General features: G+C 42.0%; 1 protein-coding gene across 3 annotated transcripts in view; it reads left to right on the forward strand.

Annotated features, from left to right (window-relative positions):
- rasgrf2b (Ras protein-specific guanine nucleotide-releasing factor 2b) overlaps nucleotides 1-9,118 on the forward strand; it is a 42,256-nt gene extending 33,138 nt beyond the window's left edge. For all 3 annotated transcript variants that reach the window (XM_056420011.1, XM_056420013.1, XM_056420012.1), the window contains 11 exons: nucleotides 279-356; nucleotides 855-961; nucleotides 2,389-2,501; nucleotides 2,941-3,001; nucleotides 3,550-3,653; nucleotides 4,306-4,390; nucleotides 4,813-5,010; nucleotides 5,827-5,906; nucleotides 5,999-6,116; nucleotides 6,207-6,275; nucleotides 6,955-9,118. In XM_056420011.1, coding sequence (XP_056275986.1) covers nucleotides 279-356; nucleotides 855-961; nucleotides 2,389-2,501; nucleotides 2,941-3,001; nucleotides 3,550-3,653; nucleotides 4,306-4,390; nucleotides 4,813-5,010; nucleotides 5,827-5,906; nucleotides 5,999-6,116; nucleotides 6,207-6,275; nucleotides 6,955-7,047 — 1,106 coding nt within the window. In that variant the 3' untranslated portion in view covers nucleotides 7,048-9,118. The remainder of the gene's footprint in view (nucleotides 1-278; nucleotides 357-854; nucleotides 962-2,388; nucleotides 2,502-2,940; nucleotides 3,002-3,549; nucleotides 3,654-4,305; nucleotides 4,391-4,812; nucleotides 5,011-5,826; nucleotides 5,907-5,998; nucleotides 6,117-6,206; nucleotides 6,276-6,954) is intronic.
- The last annotated feature ends 5,088 nt before the right edge of the window (nucleotides 9,119-14,206 follow it).

Consider the following 14,206-nt stretch of genomic DNA (forward strand, 5'->3'; position numbering starts at 1 on the left):
AGCAACCAACAACTATTTTTGGTTAATAATTAGGTTGATACTGGTAAAGGGGGGGGTCACTATCTAATTTCACATAAGTTAAAAATGACATTAATAATTCAAAAGATCTATTTTAATATGTTACCAATCATATTTCATTGTGTATGTATGAATGAAAGTATATCTTTTATTCACTTGTGTCGATTCCTTTGATGATAACAGTGGAAGAAATGCTAACAGTATTGTTGTCGTTGATGATAATTGTGTGTTTTTGTGTTTGTGTGTTTGTGTGTCTGCAGTCGCGGTCGGGGATAACTCCCGCTGCCCAGTCTCTCCTGCTTCAGCCTTTGCAATTGCCACAGCAGCAGCAGGACATGGTTAACCACCACGTACACACACACACACACACACACATTGTGTTACAATAACCGACATTACATTAGTAGAAGTTGCACCACGTGTGAACTATAGAACTGTTCGTGGTTTGATTCACTGCTCTTGGGTTCTGTCGCTACCATCAAGATTAATAGAATTTCTGATAATAACAACATTGAAAAGTTAAACAATTCAACAGCAGCATCTCTTTCTCTTTCTGTGGATTATCCGGACCTCAATGTGGGTTAATTCCCTCTTTAAAAAACTGTTTGCATGATGCCTTGACATCTTCAAAGTGAATAGTACATTTTGCTGCGACTATCTCTCTACTTCTACTTCCGTAAGAGATTGCTTTTGGAGTGCATCATTTTTAACTTTTAATAATTTCCCAGAAAACTGTCAACCACTGACATATTTAAGCACAAATCATATTTAAAAATGTCATACCATCACACAATAAAGACACATTATCTCCGTCTCTCCTTTTCTTTTCCCTCCAGTGTTTACGAACTCTGAAAGAACTTGTGACAAAGAGTTCATCATCCAAAGAGCTGCAACGAACAGAGTTCTCAACGTGCTGCGGCACTGGGTCTCCAAACACTCACAGGTCTGTCTGCGCCCACCAGTGTGTGTGTGTGTGTGTGTGTGTCTGTGTGTCTGTGTGTGTGTGTGGTCCCCTGTTTTGCTGGGGCGATCAAGTCTGTGGTCTCATTAAAGCAGGAGTGTGATGCGTTCTCTCTCTCTGCTCCACTGCTCTCCCCTGAGCATGTAAACAGCCATGTGCGCACAAACACACTGAATATTGTTGCCGTATCAATTGGACAACCGGCCTCAGTCCACCTCCTCCTCTCCACCTCCTCCTCTCCACCTCCTCCTCTGCTGAACCAGCGTCGCCTCGAATGAAGTGAATGTGCCGGTAATTGCTTGACTCTCGGCTTAGAGGTCTAACCGCATTGATCCGTTTATGGATTGTTCTTCAATAACACAAAATGCTGTGATGATCGGCCAGCTTTGGTTGGCTTTTTAACGAAGAACAACAAACGCACACACACACACACACATACACACCCCGTATGTACGCCCACTAATATTTATCTCTGGGGAGGGCCAAAGACCAAAGAGCTTGTTAAAACTGACCTTTGAACAAGTGTTGAATTGGAATAAGAGTGAAAAGGGAAAATGAGGAGGAACAGGAGGTGTGAAGACTGGAAGGAGTGAGAAGATTCAGGAGGAGGAAGACATGAAGGATCATCCAGCAGGGACGGATGCTCGGTCAGACTAGTGTGCTGAGACGAGAGAAAGTCATATGTCGTTATATGTATACATTGAGACTAAATACATTTATCGACTGGCAGATATTTCCCACTGTTCTTGTGGTAGCTGTTTTTTTTAAAGTGCCGCAGGCCGCTACGGCCATGTTGCAAAACATTTACAGTAGTATTGGATATTTTTTTTTTCATGTCCCAATGTGGTACCGTGGTAATATCTGGTATTCAATTTTCTGGATAAGATCAGAACAGACATTCCCATCTGATTATTGTACCTATAAACTCACTTGATTATTTAGAATGGGACACAGCCATTGGACGACAGAGCTCAGACACGTCTACTTCACTGTCTGTGGTATTTCAGTCCGCCAACCTCGACCATTCACGAAAACTACCGGCAAAGTGCACGACGTTTCACAAAGAGGCCGTTTAAACCAACCAAAACAATCGGTGACATTACCATCAATTAAATCAGTGCAAAACTAAATAATGCCTCAGATATCTGCCAAATATATCTCTTATTTCACCAAATATCAATATCACCGTCTAAAAAAAAAGAAGGTCATGATGGAAGATTTTGTTCACTTAATTGTAATTTCCTTCTTTGTGAGGACCAATTAGAGTTTGAGAGAAGAAGACTGATGTAGGTCTCCTTTGCTCTTCGTGTTTTAGAGGGTCAGGTAAAGGTCATGGTAGGGTGCCGGTGCTGGAGAACCCTTTAATGCTGTCGGTCACTTTCAACCACGGAGATGTGCTTGTTTTTCAGGACTTTGAGATGAACGGGGAGCTGAAGATGTCGGTGGTCTGTCTCCTGGGGGAGGTGCTCCGAGACCCAGACCTGCTCCCTCAGGAGAGTAAAGCTACAGCCAACATACTAAGGTGCCGCACACACGAATGCACACAAAAAACATGCAACACGTGTGTGAAGCACTTGAATACAACACTTGGAAGCTGAATAGTTTCTGCCATCCAATGGTTCTTATTCTATTCTATTATGTTATATTCTACGGTGGTCTTTTCTATGTTGTTCTATTCTGTTAGATTATGTTCTGTTCTATTTTAATCTGCTCTGTTTTGAGCTGTTGTTCAGTTCTATTGTTTTATTTCCTGTTCTATTCTCACCTGTTCAGTTCTATTGTTTTATTTCCTGTTCTATTCTGATCTGTTCAGTTCCGTTTGTTTGTGTTCCATTTTATTTCATTCTGATCTGTTCTGATCTATTATATTGTGTCCGTCATATTCTATTCTGTGTTAATCTATTCTGGTCTGGTCTTTGCATTTAGTTTCAGTGTATTCTATTGTTCTCGATGTCCCCCAGTACCCTTTCTCAAGACGAGCAGGAGGACGCCCAGCTGAGGATAGAGGACATCTTAAAGATGGTGAGAAGAGCTCAATCCTCTGATCACTTACAGTGCATCATGTCAGGACTTCGATTCGACGTTATTCTATTGGATGAACGGAGCAGCAGCAAACTGCAGAGGAAATAAATTCTACTGCATACTGTAAACCTTTTTTATTGCACACTGGCTGATTGATGCAGCTTTTAATTATAATTTGGATATTATTGTTGTTCTCAATAGGATTACCTCCATGAGGCCGGTGCCCCTCGGTACTTACGCATTAATACACACACCTCCCTCCGAATATTCTACCAGTTCTCAGAGATTAAAATAATCATTTTCATGTCATCAGTGCCCCTTGGCTTGGTATCTTAATAATAACTGTGAGTCACTCACACGTTGCCCGGGTCAGAACCCACTGAGGGGTAAACACACCTTCTCTGGACTGTGACGGTCTCCAGGGAACTGTCAGCTGTCGTAAAACATACTCGTCACTCGGCCTGCGTCTCTTTATTAGATATTAATATCTCCTCGTTATCTGCGCTGTGACAACGTGTTGGTTCATGTTCATGTTTCTCTCTGTTCAGGCCGACTGTCCGCAGGCGGAGTGCTTCGAGTCTCTGCCGGCGATGGAGCTGGCCGAGCAGATCACCCTCCTGGATCACATCGTCTTCCGGAGCATTCCTTATGAGTCAGTCCTCTCATCAGCACCACGGTGTTCCCCTCACATCAGCTTCTTGAAACATCTGCAACAGCTACAATTACATTTGAAGTGTATTTAGTCATTTTACTCTTTGATAATAGGCGTCAGGATATATTGTTAATAACGTTCATTTCCCCCAGCTTACGACACATTTCTTTATTTTATTTTACAAGTGTTTGTGTGTCTTCTATATCATGGCACATATTTATCCATTACATATCATGGAGCCCCGAACACAGGAACAACTCCTCACTGTTTGCCCATCGCATGTAGGTTTTCTCTTTTAAAGAAACGTGAGGCAGCATTTTGTGAAATAAACAAACAAACAGTTGAAACAATAAGAAAACACAGCGAGCTTACGTTAAATAGTGAATACAAGATGTAAATGTGTTTTGTATTTTCTCAAACCGTGATATTTGACTCGATGGTAATCCATCCAACAATAACACGTACCGAGTTGACTTGTGGATTTCTCAACCTCCCTTAATGAGACATCCGTCTGTTACTGTTTGATTAGTTTAAGTCATGTCATTAAAGTCCCCGGTGTGAGCGACTAACTTCCATCTCGTGAGATTACTGTGCTGCATCGGAGCGTCTGTGACCTCATTGGGACTTCACACGTCTCTGTCCCGACTCTCAGAGAGTTCCTGGGTCTGGGCTGGATGAAGGTGGACAAGACGGAGAGGACGCCATACATCATGAAAACTACTCAACACTTCAATAACGTACGCTCTTTCAGTATCTTTAAGTATCTTTAAGCATCTTTCAGTATCTTTCAGTATCTTTAAGTATCTTTAAGTACACCTCTGGTGCTATGTATTGTCTGTATCCTGTGAAATTATGTCTACTTATATACCTTTATATATCTTTAGATACTTTTCTCTGGTATAATGCTACACACCAGCGATGCATTCATCCAGTGCAAAAAGTGAACTGGCCAAATGTGTGTGTCGTTTATATGTACATTGCTACGTTGTTATTTATTCTATTTATACTCCATCTTGAGTTTGTATCTTACCAACATTTTTTTATATTTATCACTCAGTCACTTTTCATTAAGCTGCTGCCACAATCTAATTTCAACACAGCTCTTTTCTTATCTTGTCCTACCTTATCCTAAAGACCCTCTCTGCTCTTCCTTTTGAAGATGAGTAACCTGGTGGCATCGCAGATCATGACCCACACCGACGTGGGCTCCAGGGCCAACTCCATCGAGAAGTGGGTTGCCGTGGCCGACATCTGTCGCTGCCTCAACAACTACAACGGCGTGCTGGAGATCACCTCCGCGCTTAATCGCAGCGCCATCTACCGCTTGAAGAAGACCTGGGCTAAAGTCAGCAAACAGGTGGAGTGATTCTCCATCAGTCGTCTCTCTGTAAACCTAAAAACAAGTGTATGGAAAAGTTTACCGAAGCGTAGAGGATTAGAATAAAGTTATTTGGTCTCTGTAATGTCTTCAAATGTATACAGCATCACGCCTGCCGCTCAGGACCCAAGCAAATCTGGTTTTGTCATTTCATTATGACACAATAAGGAGTAAATGACAACAGCCTTGTTTGTCTTGCAGCACGATATATATACAGGACTGTCTCAGAAAATTAGAATATTGTGATAAAGTTCTTTATTTTCTGTAATGCAATTAAAAAAACAAAAATGTCATGCATTCTGGATTCATTACAAATCAACTGAAATATTGCAAGCCTTTTATTCTTTTAATATTGCTGATTATGGCTTACAGCTTAAGAAAACTCTAAAATCCTATCTCATAAAATTTTAAGATTTCCTCAGACCAAGTAAAAAAAAAGATTTATAACAGCTGAGTGTTTGTCAAGGCTCAGGAAACCCTTGCAGGTGTTTCGAGTTAATTAGACAATTCAAGTGATTTGTTTAATACCCTACTAGTATACTTTTTCATGATATTCTAATATTTAGAGATAGGATATTTGAGTTTTCTTAAGCTGTAAGCCATAATCAGCAATAAATCAGAATAAAAGGCTTGCAATATTTCAGTTGATTTGTAATGAATCCAGAATGCATGACATTTTTGTTTTTTTAATTGCATTACAGAAAATAAAGAACTTCATCACAATATTCTAATTTTCTGAGACAGTCCTGTATATATATATATATATATGAATGATTTTAACCTGATCTTGTCCAGGCTAAAACCCTCATGGACAAACTGCAGAAGACCGTGTCCACCGAGGGAAGGTCTAAAAATCTGAGGGAGACCCTGAAAAAGTACGACATTGCAAATAACAACACGATAAGTGTCATGAAAACAATCAGTGGCAATCTATGAGACATCGTGTGTTCCCCCCCTCTCCCTGCAGCTGCAACCCTCCGTGTGTGCCCTACATGGGAATGTATCAAACTGACTTGGCCTTTATTGAGGAGGGACGGCCCAATTTTACTGAGGAAGGTCTTGTAAACTTCTCCAAAATGAGGATGGTAGGCATATACGTGAAAAAAACACGCACAGTATCTGTACATGTATACTTTTACTTTGATTGTCAACTTTAACGTCATCCTTTTCTTTAGATATCCCACATCATCAGAGAGATCCGACAGTTTCAGCAGACTCCGTACAGAATAGAGCATCAAGCCAAGGTACTTAGAAAACACAAATAAATACATTTACTTTGTCAAGAACAAGAAAATCATCCAATCTGCAGTACATTATGAAAATAACAAATCCTAAACTCTATTCATATAGAGCTGCGATAAAACATAGTTACAAAACACTTGAACACAGGTTGAAAAGAATGAAACTTCCAGATAAAACTAGAAACATTATGAAGCCAAATCAAAGAGTTTAGAAGTGAGTTTATAATAAGAAGACAAGGGCACGTCTCTGCTGCCGTTGTGAAAGGATTATTTTAAATCCTTTTTATATATAGTCTGGAAATGTATTTGTTTCTGGGAGCTAAAACACATGGGCCTGCAGAAGCCGTCTTTCATCACCCTCTGTTTCTGCATCTGTATTCAAGCTTCTAACATCCGCTGTGGATCAGTGTAACCCTCGCAGCTGTTAGCTGGACCAATACGAGTAAAGTAGTTTAGATTAAGACGACTATGAGATTTTAAATTCAATTTGAGTAAAGCAGCGTAACGGCAAAGCCATTTAATCTCTTTTCATCTTTTCAAGAGCATCCAGTGATCTGGTTGTTAAAACATTTGAAACATTGACGTTAAAGATGATTTGAACAGAACAAAAAGGAAGCTGTAGCTGTAATTATGCTCTCCGCTGCAGGTTAGAAACATACAATATCCCCACTCCTCTTTCCAGGTAACCCAGTACCTCCTGGATAAGACTCTCATCATGGACGAAGAGACCCTCTATGACCTCTCGCTGAAGATCGAGCCCAGGCTTCCTGCCTGAGTTGCAGCTGTTTATGGCCAGTGGGAACCTGCCGAACCTGGACCCCCGAGGGCAACGCGCCCACGCAATCGCATCAATCAAGAGGAAAGCTGAGAGTTTTGAGAGCGACGTGGGAGTGGAAATAAGAGAAATACTGACTGAAGTGGGAGATATCTTTAGAGTGAAGTATGAGGACGGTGGGACACACGCTTTGGGGAGGGCACGAGGCTGGTGCAGCGTTGGATTGAGTGTCTTCAAAGACAACCAGAGGAGGAGGTTTGGGTTTTTTTGAGGAGGCGCCATGTTGCCGTGTGCGCTCATCACTCCTCCTCCGAGAGGAGTGCGGTGCACACGTGGAGCGTGGAGTGAATGGATGGAATACAGTGGATGTAACGGAGATGTAGCATATACAGATAGAGTGACAGAGAGATGTCTGAGCTCGTGTCTCTGTGCCGTTGTCTATGTTCTGTTGCCTGTGCATATCTGTGCCACGTACTGGAGCCAGAGAGCTCCAGAAAAAAAGAAAAAAACGAGCTTTTTTTGGTCATGATGGTCACTGCATAAAACGTGCATGAATTCCGCTTGGGATGTAACTGTGTAAATGGCCTTCCACCTGACCCTTAGCTTAGCATGCATCACTCTTTCCAGAGTGACCCTCTAAGCCACTATGCATCCTCAGTGGGCTGGGTGTGGCAAAAAAGAACAAAAATAAAACGCCTTCAAGCCTTCAAATGTAATGTAGAAAGATAATAAAATGAAAATAATTGAAAAGTGGAAACAGTTGAGATATTTTGATGAGGTGGCAGGTTTTTCCATTGATAAAGACTTTTGTATTCGCCCTTAGTCGATCTTTGCCTAAAGACTGAACGGAGAGCTATTCCTCAAATGAAAACGTCCACATGAATGATACAAAATAAAACACTTTATCAGTGCCTTCCACTAGTGTAGGCCAATTTCCCCACAGTTGCCAATACACACGCGTACCGTTTTACATGAATCCTGCTTCGAAAGCTTAAGATTGACTTTAAAATCGGACTAGAGACTCATTCAAATTATGTTTACTTCTTCTTCTTTTTTTCGGTTACGTAGACTTGAGAGTAGCATGTTCGTGTAAACACAGTAAAGTCCTTGCAGCAAATGTCTCCCTCTAGTGTTGAAACATTGTTATAACCTCTACTGACCCAAAGCTTTTGCAGCGTTTGTGTATTTGTTGGATTTCTTGGGCTTTTTGAAACTTGTCTGATCCTGACGTGTGTAGTCGGGTCCCGGTGTGTAACTCTTGGATGTTGGCTGGGACCGTTTATTGCACTCTGAGATGTAGCTTCGCTTGAGTGACAGTACGATCGTTATTTGACCATGATATTTATTTCATCAGATACTGTATTTATGATATTTTTGTATATAGCTACTCCACACATCACATGGTTGACGAAGAGATTGTTTGAATTTGTTATGCTGTGAGTATTGATTATTTTCATTGTTTTTTTTAATGTCTCTCTTGCTTTTATGTTGAATTGTAGTTTGTTTGCATCCCAGGCTCTTGCATTGCAAGACATCTGTTCAACTTTATTCAAAATAAATAATAATAACATTTTTTTAAAACAATGTCATTTGAAAGTGGAAGAAATGTAGCATTTGAATAATCAGAATTAGTTTACCATATTGCTGATATGATGAACATAGTTGTCCTGCATGCACACAACAGCTGCATGTTGTGCTCCGTGTGCGTCGTCCCTCTGCTTCTCTATATCAATATCGTCTTTAGCTGTCAGCAGGCTCCCTTCAAAAGGCATAGAAACAAATATGTTGTGCTTAAAATCTGCCACATCGGTCTCCAAGCTCAAGCGTTGTCTTTAGGCTACGTCATCTGCAAAAGAGCTGGTTGTTCTGGCGGAGCTGCGTCGGAAGTAACAGATGGATGAGAGGTAAATGTTTTCGGCTTTGCTTTTGGGAATAACTTGTCTGCACTGTGTCTGTAACCCACACAGGTTTGGGAATACAGGATGCCACGTTTGTATTGTGTCACTTTCCGTGTATTTGTTTGCTTTTTTCACGTGTAGATGCAGGAGAAATAAATTCAACATGCCTTATGCGTTTGGACATTTCCTTGGACTGTGCAATACCTTCAATGGTATTTAGTTGCCCCTGCTTCCTGCTTCCTGCTTCCTAGATGCAGGGCTCTGACCACCTGGTGCGTCAACACCTTTCACTGGAGGACACAGGACCGAACTCTGAAGACTCTGGGAGACATTAAAAAATACTTTCAGCACGGTTTAACTTCTTCAAACCTCTGGGGGTTTCATCTAGTATATTTCCTTTGTTTACAACCAGTTGTAACACGCGTGTATAAACTCAAAGCCAGACACCAGATCTAGAGTATACATTCTCAACAGGTGAAAAAACAAATAACTCTTTGAAAGATTAACAATTTAGGGAGTTTTAGAAGATATATTTGCAATGTTTGGACCTTGAACTCTATGAAGTAGTCTCCATAGAAAGTCCCCAGTTCACAGGTTCAACGCCTGCTCCTGTGTTGACACAACGTTTGTTAACAGTGATTGCAGAGACACCGAATCAGAGCTTCAAACTCGACTCAACTCGATTCTTCAAGCTGCTGCTGTTGAAGAGATTTACCTTCCTGGAGTAGTGCTTTAAAAAGACCAACCTCGGTGTATCCATATAGTTACAGTAAATCTATGACGGTACTTTATCCTTCATGAAACTGCTCAGGGCACTCGGGTGGAATAACCATGTGCCACAGCCAAAAGTCTGATAATGTTCATTTTTAACAATATACATTACTGCGCGGGCTGCACACAATGCGATTACATGCTGTATGACGGATTACCAGAGGAGACAAATGATGCTCAGCCAACATGTCAGACCTGAGCGAGAACAGACGGCAGTCAACTAAGAATGCGACTTAAAAAGGCTGCCGTGTTAAAAGATCAATCCAACTACGAGCAACCGATCACTACCAGCCACCACAGAGGCAGAGGACAGCGGCCAAGAGAACGAGCCTATATAGGCCAACAAGTGCTTTTTAAAATCTGGCCCAAATAATGTCATTTGTTGGGGGAGGAGCCAGGCTTGGGGCCAAATTCACCAACGGTACACAGGTGCAGGGAGAAGGGACGAATCAGGACACTGCCTGGGCTTTATGGACAGGAGACACCGGGAACCAGTGCTCCCAGTGTTCCCTAACATTCCTCTACCACTAGACATATACTATTCTGATATTTCTACGACATACTATATATATACTATGGCTTTTTTATGATAGTGTTTATTCTTGATACCAGGGTCAAGGAGCTCAGCAAAGACCTGATGGCAAAAGCCAAGCAGTCAGTTCCCCCCTTATTTTAGGAGTGAAGACACAGCAACTAACTGCAAACATGACCTTTAACCTCACAGCTCCGGATGCGTTGGTTTATCAGCAAGTTTATGAAGATGTTCTTGTCCTTCTGCCCATACGTAGTTGGGGTCAGGGCTGTTGGCATGCAGTTGTTGTGCTTCCTCAGGTTAGGGATGTCAGCTGGGTAGAAAGTTATCAACAACTTGGTCCAAGGAGCTTCGCTAGTGGAAGTCTAGTCCGTAATCCTTCCTTTTTAAATTAAACATTTAATGTGCTACTCAAGGGGGAAGGGAGATAAAGAGAGTGAGATAAGACCAGACAGCGGCAGATGGAGTGAAGGAGAAAAGTGACATGGTGTGAATCTCAGTTGAGCAAGTGTTTGTAAATTCATCGCTCTAAACGTTGTTAGTGTGGGATCTGCTGTCAGTGTCTGACCAGTGGGAGTTTTATAGCAGCTCAGTCAACACGACTCAGACATTTTCATTCAAAGACTCACACTCCTTTGCTTATTGAACATGATTAATACTGGACTTGAAATACTGGTACAATAAAAAGAATAAGGAGAGAGCATCTAACATAGAGATTGTTGTGTCTTTATGCTCTATGTATAAAGTCGCTGTTATAGTTGTATACTATTCGTGGGTTATCTAAATCACTGTTAGATACAAATGCACGGAGACGAGGATGCAATTCAATTCAATTCAGTTTATTTGTATAGCCCAATTTCACAAATTACAAATTTGTCTGTCTGCTTTACAATCAATCTGTACAGACATCCATCTGCCCCAAACCTCTCCGGACAGGAAAAAAAAAAAACTCCCTTCAGGGGGAAAAAAAAAGGAAAAGAGGAGGAGAGGAGAGCAACAGAGGAGGATCCTCTCCTAGGATGGACAGATACAATAGATGTAGTGTGTACAGACAATAAATACAGTTAAAATACATGAATAGAATATGACAGAGTATATGAATATAGTATAGTACAGGCATTCCTGGGGTCGGACCCCAGGGAGATCCAGAGGCAGATGGCGGTGGGGAGGAGGAGTGGCAGTGGCAGCAGATGTGAGCAGCAGACGAGCAGGGAATTACCAGGGCAGACAGGCATCAGGTCAGGCAGATGGATGTTATGGGTCCGGGGTCCGATGACCCCCCATGAGACGTAAAAGTCAAAAAGGTGATTGAGAAAGAAGTTAATTGAAAGAGAGAAATTGAGAGAATTCAAAATCAAGAGAAGGAGAGAAAAAGAGGGGCTCAGTCCGCATCCTAGTCCCCCCAGCCTATAAGCCTATAGCAATATAATAAAGGCTGTGAAGGCAGACCTGATTCAAGCTTGACTATAAAACTCTGTCAAAGAGAGGAAGGTCTTAAGTGATCTAAAGGACTAGGCTGGAGTCACGATGCCTTGATCCATTGGGAGTAAACCAAGAGGAAGACAGCTTGATAAGGAAGGCTCCCATTCTGCTCTGGCTCTATAGACTACTACAAGTAGTCCATTTAGTGAAGTAGTGGCCATCGTAGCTGCTAGTGGGGGCAATATGGCGCAGCTTAAGCCAAGGCGATGGGTCACCAATCAAGGTCAAGAGAAGAGTTTTAAAAGGAAGAGCGATTGAGTGATTGATTTTAGATGTGATGCAGCACAAGTTAGATCTTTTACTCCCGGGTTAATCACACACACAACTCCAGGCATGAACAAACTATCACCGACCTCTGTAGTGGTGACAGTCAAATACAATCGAGCACCGAGTGCTCGATCCAATATACCACATCCCTCTTTTCCGACTGAGAAGTGGCATACATATCAGTTACCTCAACAGTTAACTCTTTGCTTACCATTAACGCTTTGGCTGCAGGCCGTTGGGGCGCATTGAATTGCATGAAGCTCCTTTCTAACGGTATTTTATCGCACTGTTCTTATTTAAATAGGATCTATGCACAAGCAACACATAAAGTAAGGGCCAAACAAACATCTGTGAGGCACACGTCACAACATCTGTCGTTCTAACTGCATGTAATTCATGTACAAGTAGGCAAGCAATAACCATAATAACATAAACACGTATGTCATAGGCTCACAACATTCCAGTTCTCTTTGCAATTTGCGTAAGAAATGCAAAATAATGTGTATGACCTTTTGTCAACAATTATAGAGACACCTAAAGTTACTTCTTTTGACTTGCCTCTGAAGATTTTCTCAGGGTCTACGGTTATGGCAGATTGGCATGATGTTCAGCGACTTTTAGTTAAAGAGTTAAAAAAAATCACAAATGACATTCTCCCTGTACTCAGGTGCAATCATCACTGTCCACCACAGCCGGTGGAATGTAGATCCCCACACTGGTGCCCATACCCAGCAAACTGAGAGGGCCTGGAGATCCTACAAGGATCAGAGCTGGAGGCTGAGTGGAGCGAGGCTGCCTCCACATCACTAGGCTCTCCTTTTGAAAACACATCTCTGGCGATGTTCAATCCTGCTGGCACCCACACTACTCGGAAGTCTTAGAACTCAAAAGTAGTGTAGACGGGGGGAAAAGGGGACCTTTGACGTAAACCTCCGCGTTGCTACTTGATTGGGCCTTAGCAGTCACGTCGTGTCCTTGCCTGGTTCCTCACGCAGCCATAAGAAAACAAAAAACACAGCAGCCTTGATTATAGATCGACTACCAGGTTATTTCAACATGGATACCATGAAGTCACAGTCTGAGGCTTTGAGGAGGACAATGGACACAAAACAGAAGACTTTACTTTTCTTATTAAATCTTATTTTGTTCTACACATCTATTGTGAAGTCAGAAACTGTAAAGAAACAAAAACATAAATGCTCTCCAGTAAGACAGAGACCTCAGACAGCAGCAGAGATAGAAGTGAGAGAACAAGGAAACAAGGAAACGAGTGAGACATGCGCGCTGACCATATTTATTGACCCATAATCTAATAAACTTTGTTAATTTTAAACTACATTCGATGTGTAAGAGAGTGATAGAGAGATAGAGCAGTCTTAAAATAATAATAATAATAATAATCATTTATTTTATATAGCGCTTCTCAAGGCACCCGAAGTCGCTTTACAGAGTCCAGTAGTCATACACACACACAGTCATCCCGGTGGTGGTAAGCTACATCAGTAGCCACAGCTGCCCTGGGGCAGACTGACGGAAGCGTGGCAGCCAATCAGCGCCTACGGCCCCTCCGACCACCACCAACATTCATCCACATCCATACGACCGGGGAGAGGCTGCGGTGCATGTCTTTATGATGGTGGGGGAAACCGGAGTACCCGGAGGAAACCCACGCAGACACGAGGAGAACATGCAAACTCCACACAGAAAGGACCTGGAACGACCGGGACGACCGGGATTCGAACCCAGGGCCTTTTTGCTGTGAGGCGACAGTGCTAACCACTGAGCCACCGTGCTGCCCAAACTAGGTTAGAATGATAAAACTAAATGTGTCTGTTCGAGTGCCTATTTGGGAATATAGAAGAAGATCTTAAGTCCCTTTTTATTATTTAACAATAACACGTTTTCTCGTTTTCAGCCATGTTAGTGTGGATGGAAATAATTTCTACAATGGTTCAGAATCATTGTGTGGACAGAGATCGTTTTTCAGCTTTTTAAATGTTTTTAAACGGCGTTAGACGGATCTATCCATCTATCTAACGCCGTTTTAAAACAAACGGGTATTGGTGTCGATGAGTTTGCTTCCTGGCCATCTGGCAGCGATCGAGAGGAATGAAGGTCTCCCAAAGAAACACTGATGGTGTATTTGGCATATTGGTTCATGACATTGAAAGAAAGTACAAAGAGTCATATGTAGTCACTGTAATCGTGT

Source organism: Pseudoliparis swirei, chromosome 7 (genome assembly GCF_029220125.1).
Source record: "Pseudoliparis swirei isolate HS2019 ecotype Mariana Trench chromosome 7, NWPU_hadal_v1, whole genome shotgun sequence".
Taxonomy (NCBI): domain Eukaryota; kingdom Metazoa; phylum Chordata; class Actinopteri; order Perciformes; family Liparidae; genus Pseudoliparis; species Pseudoliparis swirei.